Source organism: Coturnix japonica, chromosome 3 (assembly GCF_054131305.1).
Source record: "Coturnix japonica strain WE chromosome 3, WE-NBRP24, whole genome shotgun sequence".
NCBI lineage: Eukaryota > Metazoa > Chordata > Aves > Galliformes > Phasianidae > Coturnix > Coturnix japonica.
This window is the reverse complement of record NC_140665.1, coordinates 51,773,060-51,788,702: the sequence shown is the minus strand read 5'-3', so window position 1 is coordinate 51,788,702 and position 15,643 is coordinate 51,773,060. Positions and strand designations below refer to the sequence as shown.

Here is a 15,643-nt window from a genome sequence, read left to right as displayed (position 1 = left end):
AAAAAAAAACCCTAAAAGACTAAGAACCTTTTAAAATTCCAAGTGAAGTGGAACAAATCACATCTCTATCAAATGTGTTAAAATGTACTTTTCACAACTCAGACACGCTTTCTGGAAAAGTCCTCAAGATTATCACAGTCCCTTGCCCCGAGGCTGTTTTGCAAGGCAAATCAAGCCCACAATCTGCAAACTTTATTTATATAAAAGCACAACCATTTATAACTTCTTCAATGGTAAGGAATAAGAGAAGTAAGGAAGTAAGATACATGCCACCTACGTAGTAAAGATTTAAAAACCATCTTTCAAGTGCTTGGACAGAGTTACTCAAGTACTAACCATTCCATAAAAGAAAGTTATAAGGAGCAAGTCTGAGGCAACTTTTCAAGACTGGCAGTGACAACACGAACAGTGGATGGAGAGGGAGTGAACAAGCTCATTGCCAGGCCTTCTGTATCACATCAACTAAACTAGGGTGATAACTCAAGTTTACTATCCACTAAAATATGCACATACATAAATAATAACTTTGTATTTATATACATAAATTACATACCGATATTAAGAAAGAAGCAGAACTGGGATCCCGAATACACATTTTGAACTCAATTTCATATGCAGGTTCTTAATTTGAGGTATTCTAGTAGCCCAATCATCAGTATAAAGCTTTTTTTAAAAAAAAATAAAAAAAATCATAAACACAAAGAAGCCCTGCCTAGAACCACAGAATAGCTGAGCTTGGAGAGAGCATCTGGAGATCACCCAGACCAACCACCTTGACTCAAAGCTACAGCGTTTTGCTTAGGAACATGTACAGCTGGGTCTTGAGTACTTTCAAGGATATATAGGGTGACTCTACAGAGTCCACCTCTTCCCTTGTTCAATCACCCTTGCAGTAAGAAAGTTTTCTCCTATATTTAAATAAACCAAGGATCAGGGATTATATCATATGAATCATGCACCAGGGTTGCAAAACAAGTTTTCACGTAAGCCTGAAAATTGAAGTTAAAGCAGACCGTATGAATACACTTCTGCTTCCATACTTTGTACACAGTTCTACAATTCTCCTGTGCATACTGACCATAATGATGTAATAAAGAACAAACAATACACTGAAAAATGAACTAAGGGTCTATTTCAGATTAAAAAGCTCAGGAAAAGTAGAAAGAATAACCTATATTCTGGAATAACTGCACGCACCAGTAGAGGTTGGGGGAAGACCTGCTGGAGAGGAACTCTACAGAGAGGGATCTAGGCGTCCTGGTGGACGAAAGATTGACCATGAGCCAGCAGTGTGCCCTTGTGGCCAAAAAGGCCATTGGCATTCTGGGGTGCATTAAAGAAAATGTCACCAGCAGGTCGAGGGAGGTGATCCTCCCCCTCTACTTTGCCCTGGTAAGGCCTCATCTGGAATACTGTGTCCATTTCAGGGCTCCCCAGTACAAAAAAGACAGGGATCTCTTGGAAAGAGATCAACAGGGGCCACAAAGATGGTGAAGGGCCTGGAGCATCTCCCCTATGAAGAAAGGCTGAGTGAACTGGGTCTGTTTAGCCTTGAGAAAAGAAGGCTGAGAGGGGACCTGATCCAAGCCAAGGTGTGGGGGGCAAAGCAGTGAGACCAGACCCTTTTCAGCAGTGTGTGAAGACAGGACAAGGGGAAACAGCCACAAATTGGAGCATAGGAAGTTCCACATGAATGTGCACAAGAACTTCTTTATGGTGAGGGTGACAGAGCACTGGAACAGGCTGCCCAGGGGGGTGGTGGAGTCTCCTTCTCTGGAGATACTCAAGACCCGCCTGGACGCCTACCTGTGTGACGTGGTGTAGGGAGCCTGCTTTGGCAGGGGGGTTGGACTCGATGATCTCTGAAGGTCCCTTCCAACCCCTATTATTCTGTGATTCAGGTAATTTAATGAAATGTAACTACAATTAATTTTCATTCACAGTTTAAGGTGAAAAACATTATGTCAATAATGTTACTTCTGTATGTTGCATCCCATTCATTGATAAGAATCCAAAAGCTCTGCAGATAAATGTTAAGCAGAAAATGCCATATGGTATCTAAATTAAGTTTAATGCACAACAGATTCATAATGGGTACTAAAATGCGCTGTCACACAGAGGTGCTCTTCTGAAATGACGTAATCCACTCGACTCAGCTATAATAAAAATTAACCATAACTTTACAGGGTAATGTAATTTGGTATAAAGGCGTCTGGAAAAATATTTCTCAGGAACGTATATTCATGCAGAAAAAGATCACCATCACTATATAGGGAAAAACCATGAAACCTTCTGTCTTTTTTTTTTCTTTCTAAATTGAATATAACTTTCCTCACAATTAATTACCTTCAAACTCATTGTTCAGCAGCCATCTGTTAGTAGATCAATTCCTGTCACTCCACTGAAGTGGATCTATTTCACTAACTGCAGACCGCTGTCCTCCAGGCTGACAGTTTTGTAACTACTCTCCCACCTACCCCTGGCTAGAAATACCAATCAGTTATTAATCGAGAATTTTGCAGCTTTCTATAGAAAAATCTCACTCGACAGGTAACTTCTGAGATGCAACAGTTGTTTATGGCCCTGTAGAGTAGCAACAAGACAGAACTGACAAAGATCCTTCTTTTGATGGGTTATTTTTAACCAAGACAAGTCTCTGACCCAGTTCCCTGCAGGGCTCCACAGACCTTGGCACGTGGGGGCACTTGGGAAGAAAAAAATAAAATGAAATGGAGACAGGACAAACAAACTGCTGCTAAAAGAAACAGCCCAAGTATTGCTAAGAATTCTATGTTTCACCACTACTGGCAATATCCGACAAGTATTTTAACAGTCTTAAACCTACCCCAAGTTTATTTGCAAAATGCATTTATGAAGGATAAACAGCAGCTATATTTAATCCAGCTAAATGCGAAGTAGAAAACTTTCATATGCTGAACAGCAAGCCTAATATTACCCAGATTTGATAGGTAGTTACCTTACTAGGTACTTTAGATATACAGTACCAACTAGTCGAATGTATTTACTACTAAGAATTTGCAAATACAAGATATATATCTGGGACACTGATGTGCTTTTTTTTTTTTTATGTCTTACTGACTATTCCAGAAAGACTGATTTCAGTCAAAGCTACAAATCTGGCTACAGAACACAAGCCTTTAAAGAAATAAAAGCAGTAGCACTTAAGTACTTAAAAGAGGACAAATACTCCGTCAAAGAACTATTAAGCGTCTCCCACTGCCTGTATATACAGATCATATACTTACCTACCCTTGGTTTTCACACACTGCATATATCCACTGCTAAAATATCACCAGGAAAAAAACCTAATTGATAGCTCCAAGCATAACAATTCTCTACACATACTCAAGAGTTAAGCTTCCCTATTGCACAGGTCATTTCAGGTTCAAACATGCACACAAATCAGGCATTTCAGAATTAATCACCTCAGAAACAAATAAGTTAATTAGTCCTTCAAAAAATGACCCACTATTTTTAACTCTCAGAGAAGTGCTTCTGCCCTGGTATTTTAGAACTTGTTTTACAGGGGTGTCCATTCCCTCAGAAAGGGTTGGCAGATTTAGAGTCAAGCTTTCATTATTAATAGAAAAGCAGCAAAAACATGCAAAATGCTGCTATCACACATGCACAAGATAAATGCTTCTTTTAATGGCTGAATGCACTGAATACTACAATTAAAAAAAATGAATTCACAATATTTCCACCTACTTTTTGAGCCAGTTGTATTTTAGAGATTTCACTTCAAAAGGAGTATTCTTTTCCCACAGATATTATATACAAAATCTAATTTTCATAAATAATACACTATCAGTGTGTGATAGCTCAGTATCACAACATTTCTCACACTCTCTCTCCAAGAACAACAGGACAGAAAAAATAAGATGGAAAAAAAAGCTCACCAGTTGAGACAAGGACAGGAAGATCACTCACCAGTTACCATCAGGGGTACAAACAGACTCAGGGTAAGGAAGATTAACCTAACATTGTTGATAACAGACAAGGACAGTGAGAACTAAAACTTAACACCTTACTCCCCACACACCCTCCTACACCTCCTCATCCCAAACAGTGGAAGGGAAAAGGGAACAGGGACTGCAGTCAGTCCACAATGCTTCATTTCTTTTTCATGGTCCCTCCCATGGGATGACATCCCAAGGCAAGTTTCCCACAGGATGCAGCTCTTCAAACTGCTTCAGCTCTTTTACTGTGTTCAGTTTTGGGCCCCTCACTGCAAGAAAGACATTGAGGCCCTGGAACGCATTCAGAGGAGGGCTACAAAGCTGGTGAGGGGTCTGCAGCACAGGCCTTATGAGGAGCAGCTGAGGGAGCTGGGATTGTTCAGTCTGGAGAAAAGGAGGCTCAGGGGAGACCTTATAGCTCTCTATAACTTCCTGAAGGGAGGTTGTAGTGAGCTGGGGGTTGGCCTCTTCTCTCGTGTAATCAGTGATAGAAGTAGAGGGAATGGTTTTAAGCTGCGCCAGGGGAGATTCAGACTGGACATTAGGAAGTATTACTTTTCAGAAAGGGTAGTCAGGCATTGGAATGCACTGCCCAGGAAGGAGTCACCAACCATGGGAGTGTTCAAGAAATGTTTGGATGTGGTGTTGAGGAATATGATTTAGCCAGGAAGTATTGGGAATGGTTGGTCTAGATGATCTTCTAGGTCTTTTCCAACCTTGATAATTCTGTGATTCAAGCACTGCTCCAACACAGCTCCATACCACAGGACCCATCCCTCAGGAGTGTCCCTCATGGATAGAAGCTCCCCTAGACTTCCTGCTCCACCTCAGGCTCCTCCATGGCTGCACATGGAGATCTGCTCTGCACAGTGCCTGTGGGCTGCACAGGGTCAACCTTCTCCTCCATGGGCCTCTCCTGGACTGTAGGGAACTTCTGCTCCACGCCTCGAGCACTTCCTGCCCTCCTTCTGTACTGACTTTGGGGTCTGCAGGACCACTTTCTCACATTTTCTCACTCCTCTCCCAGCTGCTGCTGCCCAGCAGGTTTCCCCCTTCATTAAATCTGTGCTCTCTGAGGCACAACCAGTACTACTCACAGCTCAACTCAAAAAACACCTGAAACAGATTAAAGTTCATTGTAAGGAGTAATCCACACAGTTAGATAAAAGGGCCTCTCAACTGGGAAGCTCTTTGTTTGAGACATCATATCAGCAAGGTAGCAGGAGAACTTTGCAAATCTGCAGGGAGTACATCCTGCAAAATTGAACTCACAAGGTGAACCTACATACCCAAACCACTGTGGCCTGACACATCTGACCTCCAGGTTCAGAAAGAAAGCAGCACAGAGCAGCTCTCCCAAACAAAAAATATATTCAGGAGACATTCCTGACTTCAACCCATTCCAGAAGAGGTCTGCAACACCTCCTGTTGTTCCTGACAGCACACAGTCAATGGTGCATTAAAGACTCATTCATGGATGACACTTCCTAACACAGTAGTTCCATTTTTTCCATTTCCTGTCAAGGCTTTTGGTCCTGCTAACAGCTCCTGTAAAAGCTGCAGCAGGCATACACATGAATCTCCTCACTATTAGTCTCTCATACAAGCCTCCAAAGTTCCCTTATTGCTTTGATTATTCATTGTAAAAGCTGCTAACCATCATCCATACACACACAGAGGCATAAGGCATACAGACCTAGAGATGCAGAAAGAGAGGTTCTTTTAAAAGGGGATATACCACATACCTGTCTCATCTTCCTATGCAATTTTACATTGCTGCTTAACCTAAATAGTTCTTTGCTCAGTCACACTATTGTTTTGTTATTCCTCCTTCCTCAGCTCCCAGTTGCACAATTCTCCGCTCCTGAGCATTAGCTGGTTCTCATGTATCTGATCACACAGTATGATTACTGCACTCAGTAAGCCAGCAAAAAGTGACTCTGTTACCTGTTGTTTCTTTAATCTGAATCCTTCTACTGTTCAGCCGACAAACATGTCAACAACAAGGAAGCACATGGTTGGTGGCAATGATTTGTTCATGTGCCTGCAAACCTGCAAGGCTGCAGCCTTGAGAAAGTTGTAATGCTTTGCATTTTAGAGGTGCAGAAAAGCTAGAAATGAGGCAACTGAACGGAATGTCACATCAAGAGTAGTTGCAGATTCACAAAGTACATCTGTCCAAATTAATCCTCTGTAGATCAGAAAGATAGGTGAATATATTAGGCCAATAAGATTTCCACTCAGAACAAAGCATATTTCCTTTCTATGATGGTCCCTGAAGAATTCAAGCAATAGGAGGAGAAAACACTTCAGCACCAACTCTCAATGACTGAATCAGCCTGTGACAATTTTGGTCTCCCAAGATGATTCCATTGTACTCAAGTGATTTCCAGAACAAATGGCAATAGCCAGAGTAGCCATACATACCATTGATTGATATTCCTTGCTGATTTATTTCCTTACTTTTTGGATTTCAGTATTTTCATCAAAAGTCAACTTTCATCTCCACAATAGAACAAACGTAAGACAGAAAAGCTACAAAGAATGAACACAAGCTACTGGCAGTTTGCTATGTACAATGAAAGTTAAGGCATTCCCTGATCCCAGAATTAGTCGTCACACCATGACATGGCCAAAAAGGACTGGTCAGATCTGCTTTGTTATTCCTCAACACTTCCATACAAGTTCACAAGAAGCTCCTGTACTTGGTATTTTATACTGCTCTCCCATCTACGTCTCTTCTCAAAGTTAAGCTGACTAGAAAGCAAAGTAACTAGAAAGTTACTTTGCAATGCTTTCCTCCTCCCAGTAAGGTCTACAAGCCGTCAAGTCTTTCAACGCTGATACAAAATCTAGTCAAAACTCTAAAAAAATGTGCACTTATAGATATTTGAGATATCTATAAGATATTTGAGATTGATATTTGAGACTTAAGAGTTACTTGCACTAGGTTCTTAGATGAATTCAGACTATGAATTTTTGCTGAATTTTCAGTCAGCAAAAACAAGTTGTACACGTTGCTGCCACAACAAGAGACTTTTCTACAACATTTATGAAGCAGAAGTAATGCTAAATCTTTGTACAGCCCAGTGCTGGTCAACCACTCCCAGAATTAGTGGAGAAAAAGAGACTTGTTTAAAGTTGAGTCTGCTAATTGCTCTGTTAATATACTTTGGGGGCATATACTTTTGTGAATATATATATATATATATATATATATAGTGAATATATACTTTTTGGGGTTAGAGCTCAAAAGTTAATCATTCTAAAAATTCAGGTCAAGCTGTCATCTTTCCCAAGCCCTTTAATCTATCACAGCACTGTTTTATACACAGTTTAAATGTACTTTTTCCATAGCAAGTGCAGGGGATGGTCTATTTAGACAACAACCTCAGAAAAACACACACGTCACAAACACTGAGTGCTGATTTTGTAAATTAGTGCTTGACTAAGCACTGCTGGCTTAATACTCCATCTAGAAAAACAGTGAAAGAAAAAGGGCATGTGAGAAATGGATCTTCCTACAATCATCACTAACAAACTCAAGTAAAAAAGTCTGACGGTCAATCTATTGCTTACATCCCTTGAACTCGTTTAGGCAAAGAGTTGAATTCTGTTAAGGAGGTCTAATTTAAATGGCAAATACTTATGACCCATAAGTATAAAACCATGACAACCCAATACACTCAAAACTTGTCTGTAAGAGTTTTAAAAACTAGCAAATAGAATTGAAAAGTCATGGAGACCGACAGAGAAGTCCTACAATTTTCACAGTACCATAGAACAGTTTGGGTTTGGAAAGGACCTTTAAGATCATCTAGTTCCAAGCCCCCTAGTATCCAAAGTAATATTTAACAAAGATTAGACTAAGATGAAAGCATGTCTGCAGCTTTTAATAGATAATAATAGATAACAGTCTCGTGCGGGTTGGAAGGGACCTTACAGATCATCGAGTCCAACCCCCGGGATTCGAGCCTCCTGTGTAGCAGAGCAGCACTTCTACCACTTGCGCCACAGGGGGGATTCGAACCCGGGCCCTGGTGTTTGCAAAGTGGCATTCCTACCACTGCGCCACTGGGGCACAGTCAAGGGGTGGAGGAAGCACTCACCAGTTTAACACAGAAGAATTATACCAGGTTTACAGCACAAGTTTGTAACTTGATTCGAAGACAGCTGGCATTTCTCACAAAAGTTCCCAATCTTTCTGAACAGATTTTGCCATGTCAGAATGGGTATCACTCGTCCCCTACTGTCCTCTGATGGCACATGAAAAGAAACACAACTGTTTTCAAACAAAGCTGAGCTGTGATACTTGAAATTTTCTGAAAGCTCTGCTGGCATATGCAATTAAGAAGGGATGTACTATGAATTATGAATTCTGGTCAATTTCAAAGGCTGAAAAACAATTACAATGAGAAACCAGCCGAAAATAAATATAAGTCTAATAGAGCTTATCTACAACACTAAAGTTTTGCCATCAGCTTCCTGCTTCTGGTTAAAAAACAATGATTATTCTCTGAGTAAATGCTGCTGAGATATGAGACTGCTCAAACTAATCAACTGTGAAGAGAAAACAATTTGCAGCCCAGCAGTCACTGTGAAAGTAACAACATTAGTGCAAAACTTTTGTACCACAATTCCGTACAAAAAGCAAAGCACAATTTGCAGGATACAAACACTAAGCACAATTTCTGACGCTAACAGAGAGCAGGCTGCTTAAATATCTCATCCTGACATGAAACAAGTTTAACTCCCTGCTCAGCTGACGTGAAAGAAAAATGCTCTACACTTGCATTTTAGGAAAGAGTGAGCAATTCACTGAAAATTCTCAGCTTTAGACCTAGAGATCATTTGTGTTTACATCAGATTCCTAAAAGCTCATTTACTAAGTGAGAAATGGAATACAGCTTGAAGTACAGACAAACATCCATGTTATACGGATTATGTGTATAGATTACATATGATTATAATTATAAAGAGCTACTTGCTCATCAGCTTTACGGCGCTAAAGCTAATAAAACAGTATGAATAAGAAAAATACTAAATATAATCACACATTTCTGTGCTAGAATCCCTTCATAATCAGCTGCTACAAATTCATTTTATTTTCAAATGTAAAAAAGCTCACAGCTTTTAGAGTAAAACAAACAAACCAAATATATATGCTGGATATAATTAATGAGCTATTTCAAAATTGGGCCTGTTTGCTGTTTGTGCAGAAGTTATAATTACAAGAAAGTTGTGGGGTTGGTTTTTTTGTTGTTGTTTGGTTGGTTTTTTACACAGCACATATTTTTTGAGATCTAGAAGTGCTATGAATTTTTAAATACACTCCAAATGCAAACAGTGGAAAATATGGGATCTGTATGCATAAGGCATTCTAGCTTCTTAGCCCACCAGCTTGGAAAAGATGATGAATTCAACAAATTAATCATAGAATTACCCAGGTTGGAAAAGACCTTGAAGATCATCAAGTCCAACCGCAGCCTAACCAGTACCCTAACTCTAACAACCCTACACTAAATCATACCCCTGAGCACCACATCCAAACGGCTCTTAAACACAACCAGGGATGGCAATTCAACCACCTCCCTGGGGAGCCTTTTCCAGTACTTAACCACCCTTTCTGTAAAGAAGTTCTTCCTAATATCCAGCCTAAACTTACCCTGGCGCAACTTGAGGCCATTTCCCTCATCCTGTAACTTGTCACTAGTGAGAAGAGACCAGCCCCACTCTCACTATAAGAACCTTTCAGATACTGGAAGAGGGCGATAAGGTCTCTCCTCAGCCTCCTTTTCCCCAGACTAAACAGCCCCAGCTTCCTTAGCCTCTCCTCATAGGGCTGATTCTCCAAGCCCTTCACAAGCCTCATTGCCCTTCTCTGGACCTGCTCCAATACCTCCATGTCTTTCCTGTGCTGAAGTGCCCAAAACTGAACACAGTGCTCGAGGTGAGGCCTCACCAATGCCGAGTACAAAGATTAGTACATCACAGTTATATCTAATCTTCTGTATGTCTCTACCACACATGGTAATCTAAGCATGGCCTGGCTCAGCTTCCACTGGCACCACAAGGACAACAGAAGACCAGATATGTCTGCACCTTGGTTGACTTCCTGCACTGCCCAGAAAGTGTAGCTGATGAACAGGGCTCTGTGCTCAGAGTCTGGACCTTCCAGTGAAGAAGCTTCATCACAGGTATGAGCTCTTACAATCCTGATGTGAAGGCAGAAAACAAGCAGTGACAGTCATTTCTACATCAGTGACAAGAATGATCAAAATTCATTTGTCCCTACAGACTCCTTAGATATGAAATAGATTTCAAATTGGATGACAAGAAAAAGACCAAAAATAGGCTTTACACAGAAGTCACAGAATGACCCGGGTTGGAAGGGACCTCAAGGGTCATGTAGTTCCAACCCCCCTGCCTGGCAGGGCCACCAAACATACACATTTACTAGATCAGGTTGCCCAGGGCCCCGTCCAACCTGGTCTTGAACACCTCCAAGGACGGGGCATCCACAGCCTCCCTGGGCAGCCTGTTCCAGGGCCTAACCACTCTCCTAGTGAAGAACTTCCCCCTAACATCCAACCTAAATCTTCCCTCTTTCAACTTAAAACCACTTCCCCTATTACATTAGGTTTTAAATGGACTAATACAGGCATATCTGTAATTAAAACAAAACAAGGGTAACTGTACAAGTCATCTGTTGTTCCAAAGAATTTTAGCAAAAAATCACAAGTCAAGTTAAGTAAGGTGCACACTGTCAGCACTTAAGATGATAATTCACTACTGTTAGAGAAAGTGCATGCAAATAATCGAGCATTGGTTGTTCAGTAGTATTACTGTGCTTTTAAAGCAAGATGCTTCGACTCCTTAATTTCAGATGGGTATCATACGCACGGCTGAATTTATTCTTGTCTTGTAAAGCTTCTGGAATTGATACTCAAAGAATGATAGTTCATAAAATTTGGTGATTCAGCCAGATAAATAAGAATTGCACAGATTGAACAAATAGGACAACAACAGGAATACTAATTTCATGCATAGGTGATGAACTTTTGTTGTTCCATCTGACAATAGCTTCAACAAGCAACTTCACCAGCAGCACAGAGGGACCAAAGAACTGACTTAAACAGCACATCTACATTAGCATTTTAGGTCAGATGTAGAAAGTGCATTTGAAGCAAACCTTCTGTGCATCCCACTGCTCCAGGTCACACTATGGAAGCACCTCACAACAGGCTACTACTTCTTTTTCTATGAAGCTGACCTAGAAGACGCACTCTAGGATCACAGTCTACAAGATCATGCCAGAACTTGGTCAAAGCAGAAGCTGTGAAGCACATATACAGTGCCAACATCAGGTCTTCAGTATTACTTGTGCTGTGTTACATTACAGAATCACAGAATCACAGAATTGTAGGGGTTGGAAGGGACCTCTAGAGATCATCGAGTCCAACCCCCCTGCCAAAGCAGGCTCCCTACACCATGTCACACAGGTAGGCGTCCAGGCGGGTCTTGAATATCTCCAGAGAAGGAGACTCCACCACCTCCCTGGGCAGCCTGTTCCAGTGCTCCGTCACCCTCACTGTAAAGAAGTTCTTCCGCACATTCATGTGGAACTTCCTATGCTGTAGTTTCATCCCATTACCCCTAGTCCTGTCCCCACGCACTACTGAAAAGAGACCAGCCTCGCCACTATGGCTCCCACACCTCAGGTATTTATAAACCTGGATCAAGTCCCCTCTCAGCCTTCTTTTCTCAAGGCTAAACAGACCCAGTTCACTCAGCCTTTCTTCATAGTGGAGATGCTCCAGGCCCTTCACCATTTTAGTGGCCCTCCGCTGGACTCTTTCCAAGAGATCCCTGTCTTTTTTGTTCTGGGCTCCCCAGTACTGGACACAATATTCCATATGAGGCCTCACCAGGGCAGAGTAGAGGGGGAGGATCACCTCCTAGTAATACAGGTAATTCCTCCTGTATTACTTGCTAATACAAACAGCAATGCACAGGTAACTGAAATTTGGTTGAAACAACCATTAAATCTGTGCTAGATGACAAGTGAAATATCTGGTCACCATAAAAGGGGGAGGCTCTCCTTTCTTCTTCCAGCAAATGGTTCTCATGCCTCTTTCCTTATGCCAGAATTAACATTCATTCAGTCTCATTGTTAGCAGATACAGAGATAAAAATCAACCAAAAATTGGAATTTTCTACTTGCGAAGCCCACGGAACCAGTACAGCACAAAAGCATCAGACAAGGGGAAGAAACTGCAAGTAAGAGCACATAGCTGTGGGGGGTCTGAGCCATCTCCATCAGTGCCTTCTCATCGTTAGATCAGTTTAACTGCAGTATGACACCACACCCTGAGAGCAATTTAAATACTCACATACTGTTAGTATTCAAATACTAACTGCTGTGAAGTAGTGCTATTCTCACTGTGGCAATGCTAAGGCTGCCCCTTTTTAGGTATATACTATGTATCATGTGCAGCTTTTCATTCGGAGTTTTTGTTGCCTTGTGAGAATATGATTTATATACATTAACTGCAACTGTTTCAGTCTTCTGTGCGTTCATTCCTTCTCCTTTACCAGGCAGCTGAGGGAACCCTTACAGCCGGCAAGGAAATTGATTAAGAGCAGTTACTAACTTTTCATGCTGTAAGACATATAAAATAAAATAAACATAACCCTTTGCAGGAAAAATTGCTTGTACATTCACCCCCAAAGAACAGACTTGGAAACAAAACAAGTTATGGGCCCAGAAATGCAATTAAGTCACACATGTTCATTTTCAACAGAGTCAATTCTGAGGTTATTTACAGACCCACAGGACTGAAGAGTGAAACCTCAGGTAGCTCCTCAGGACAACCTGGTGCCTGTGAATTTGAAGAGCAGCAATTTTGCACTGTTTTGCATTTCACACGACTACTACCACAACTGCATTCCAGGATTATATAAGGTTTGAGAAACTGAATTGAGTTCCTTTCTGTCACAAACATCAGGTGCTTCAAATGAACAGGTGAGGGCACAGTACTGTATGGTTAAAGGAAAATCCCACCTCCATCACACTGCCTCATTATTTCATGAGCTCTATCATTTGGAGGTTTTAGTTTTACATTCTTAGCTTCTAAGCAGCAAATACAATTTCCCTTGGAAATACAATGTTTCGGTGCAGGTATCAAGCAGAGGCATATTTTGCTGAGACCAAGAGCTACGCAACTAGAGTCTGTCCTTAAATACAAGGTACTTCACAGGTGACCCACAGCGATTGCACAAGCCATCCGAAGTGAGTCACACTGCTAAGGGCATCTTGACTTTCTTTGTATTATTTACAGTTTCATACCTCATGCAATCTAACATCTCCTTTGCCATTTGAACTGCAAGGTTTTTCTTGCGATCTCCACCGAGATAAACGAGGTCTGCTCCTTAAGTTTGCTTATTTAGAAACCATGGAATGATGAATGAGTAGTTTATTGTTCCTTCAGTTGTGCTCTACTTTGCAAGAAAATACTTCACCTACTCTGCAACAGATAAGGACATAATCTGTGGCCACTTGCATTCAAAATTCCAAGTCTCTCCAAGTTCTTGTACCCAGTGCTCACACAAAGCAAACTCTAGTACTAGTCCGGATCCCTGTGTAGATAAAACAGGCAAGTTTTATGGAAAAAGAGATTTTAAATGGAACAAACTTGTAAACACTCACTTTCCTGGGATGATTCTTCTGAAACGTGCTGGCCACATGCAAAAAGCAGCAGTGGGTGGCCTTGAGAAAGCTCATTCACAAAACACCAAGCACACAGACTCTAACCATTCAGTCCTGTCTGACAAGTCATCAAATAAAAGATTACTAGTTTTACCAGTAAGAAGTTTTCCTTATTCAGCCCTCTCCTCCTTTATTTCTATTTAAAAACAACCACTGCCAACAATCACCTTTCCCACTGAGCTGGAGCACATGATTCAAGGCATCTGAAGTCCTTTTAACTAACCCACTTGCACTTACCAGCCCAGAACAAATCAGTAATCCTCGTTAAGCATAAGTATTCTCCTGGAATCTGGTAATAAAGTGCTGAACGCTGACATTTGTGTACTGTATTTCTGGCTACAGTAACTGTTGCTTTGTTAGAAGGGGCCTCTCATCTAGCTAAGAAGAGGATGTAAGTGCAGAGAAGATACGAATGGCTTTTAGATACAGTTCTACCAAAAGCTTCTTTCCAGGTAGCTCAAAAAGCTACATAAGTATGGAACGGGGAACTCCAAAAGCAGGAAACTGCTACAAACAGGTGTTGGTGAGAATGATTCACTGGGAATACTTTCCTCAAGTGATCGCAAGAGGCACATCGGAGCTGATTCTGCTACAGCAGTAGCTCCATCCTACTACTACCAGCTTTTAGATGTTATCTGCTCATGGAAGCAGTGTTAAAAATCTTATATACATTGTGAGTATGGAGCTACATCGTTCTTAACACTGCATTTTCCAGCGTTAGAAATATTTTGTTAACTACAGTCAGTATCTGCCACGAGCCCTCATAAAACCGTGTGATTTGGGATGAAACAAGACCAGATTCACTAACACCCAACGGCAGAAACCCATACTCCCTCCATCCACACGCTGCAGGACGGCCCCCTCCCACACACCAAAGCACTCCAGGGTTCTCTGGACGGCCTCAAACACAGCAACACCCCACCAGTCGCTGTACCGCAGGTTACCAGCAGCCCCATCCCGCCCCACAGGCCCCACGCACCCAACAGCGGTGCCCTACGCGAGGGCACACGCCACAGCCTCTCCGTCCCACCTCCCCGGGCTCAGGTGGCCGCCGCCGGCCCGGACAAAAGCTCCGCTCCCCGCGTGGGCTGCGGCCGGGCCGGGAGAGGCGGCGGCGGGGAGGAGCGGCAGCGCGGAGCGAGGCCGTCTCCCCACCGCGGGTATGAGGCGCGGGGCGGTGCCCGGGCTGGGGTCCGGCACGGCTATACCTGCATCACCACGTCGTTGGGCAGCTGCGCGGCGCGGAAGAGCTCCAAGACGCGCCCGTTGGACGCCACCTTCTTGGTGCTCTCGGTGTCGCAGTAGGAGAAGAGGTCGCAGTAGTAGCGCTGCTCCGCCTCGCTCAGCGTCAGGCCCTCCATCTTACGCCCCGGTTCCGCGCGGCGCTGCCGCTGTCCCGCATCCAGCGGCGGCGGCGGAAGCGACGGCCCCGGAGCGGGAGGGGGCGGCACGAGGCCCGGATGTGGGGGCAGCCGGTAGCGCCACCTTCCGTCTGGAGGTGGAGCTCCAGAAATAATGACTGAGTGTTGAGTGAGCAAATGTGAGAAGTTAACTAATGAGCAATATATTCGCTGGAACAGGCTGCCCAGGGAGGTGGTGGAGTCTCCTTCTCTGGAGATATTCAAGACCCGCCTGGACGCCTACCTGGGTGATGTGATGTAGGGAGCCTGCTTTGGCAGGGGGGTTGGACTCGATGATCTCTAGAGGTCCCTTCCAACCCCTACAATTCTGTGATTCTGTGATATGCTTGGCTACCAGAAATTTCGGGTCCAGAGGAGGGCCACAAAGATGATCAGGGGGCTGGAGCACCTCCCCTATGAGGACAGGCTGAGGGAGTTGGGTTTGTTCAGCCTAGAGAAGAGAAGGTTGCAGGGTGACCTCATTGCAGCCTTTC

The 15,643-nt window shown here is 42.8% G+C and overlaps 1 protein-coding gene across 12 annotated transcripts in view; it reads right to left on the bottom strand.

Annotated features, from left to right (window-relative positions):
* The window catches only part of REPS1 (RALBP1 associated Eps domain containing 1), a 60,214-nt gene extending 45,029 nt beyond the window's left edge, over positions 1-15,185 (bottom strand). For all 12 annotated transcript variants that reach the window (XR_001554185.2, XR_014944034.1, XR_014944035.1 and 9 more), the window contains exon 1: positions 14,958-15,185. Coding sequence is in view for 8 of the 12 variants with exons in the window: in XM_015858396.3 (XP_015713882.1) it covers positions 14,958-15,110 (153 nt within the window). In the remaining 4 variants the exon portion in view is untranslated. The remainder of the gene's footprint in view (positions 1-14,957) is intronic.
* Positions 15,186-15,643: the final 458 nt, after the last annotated feature.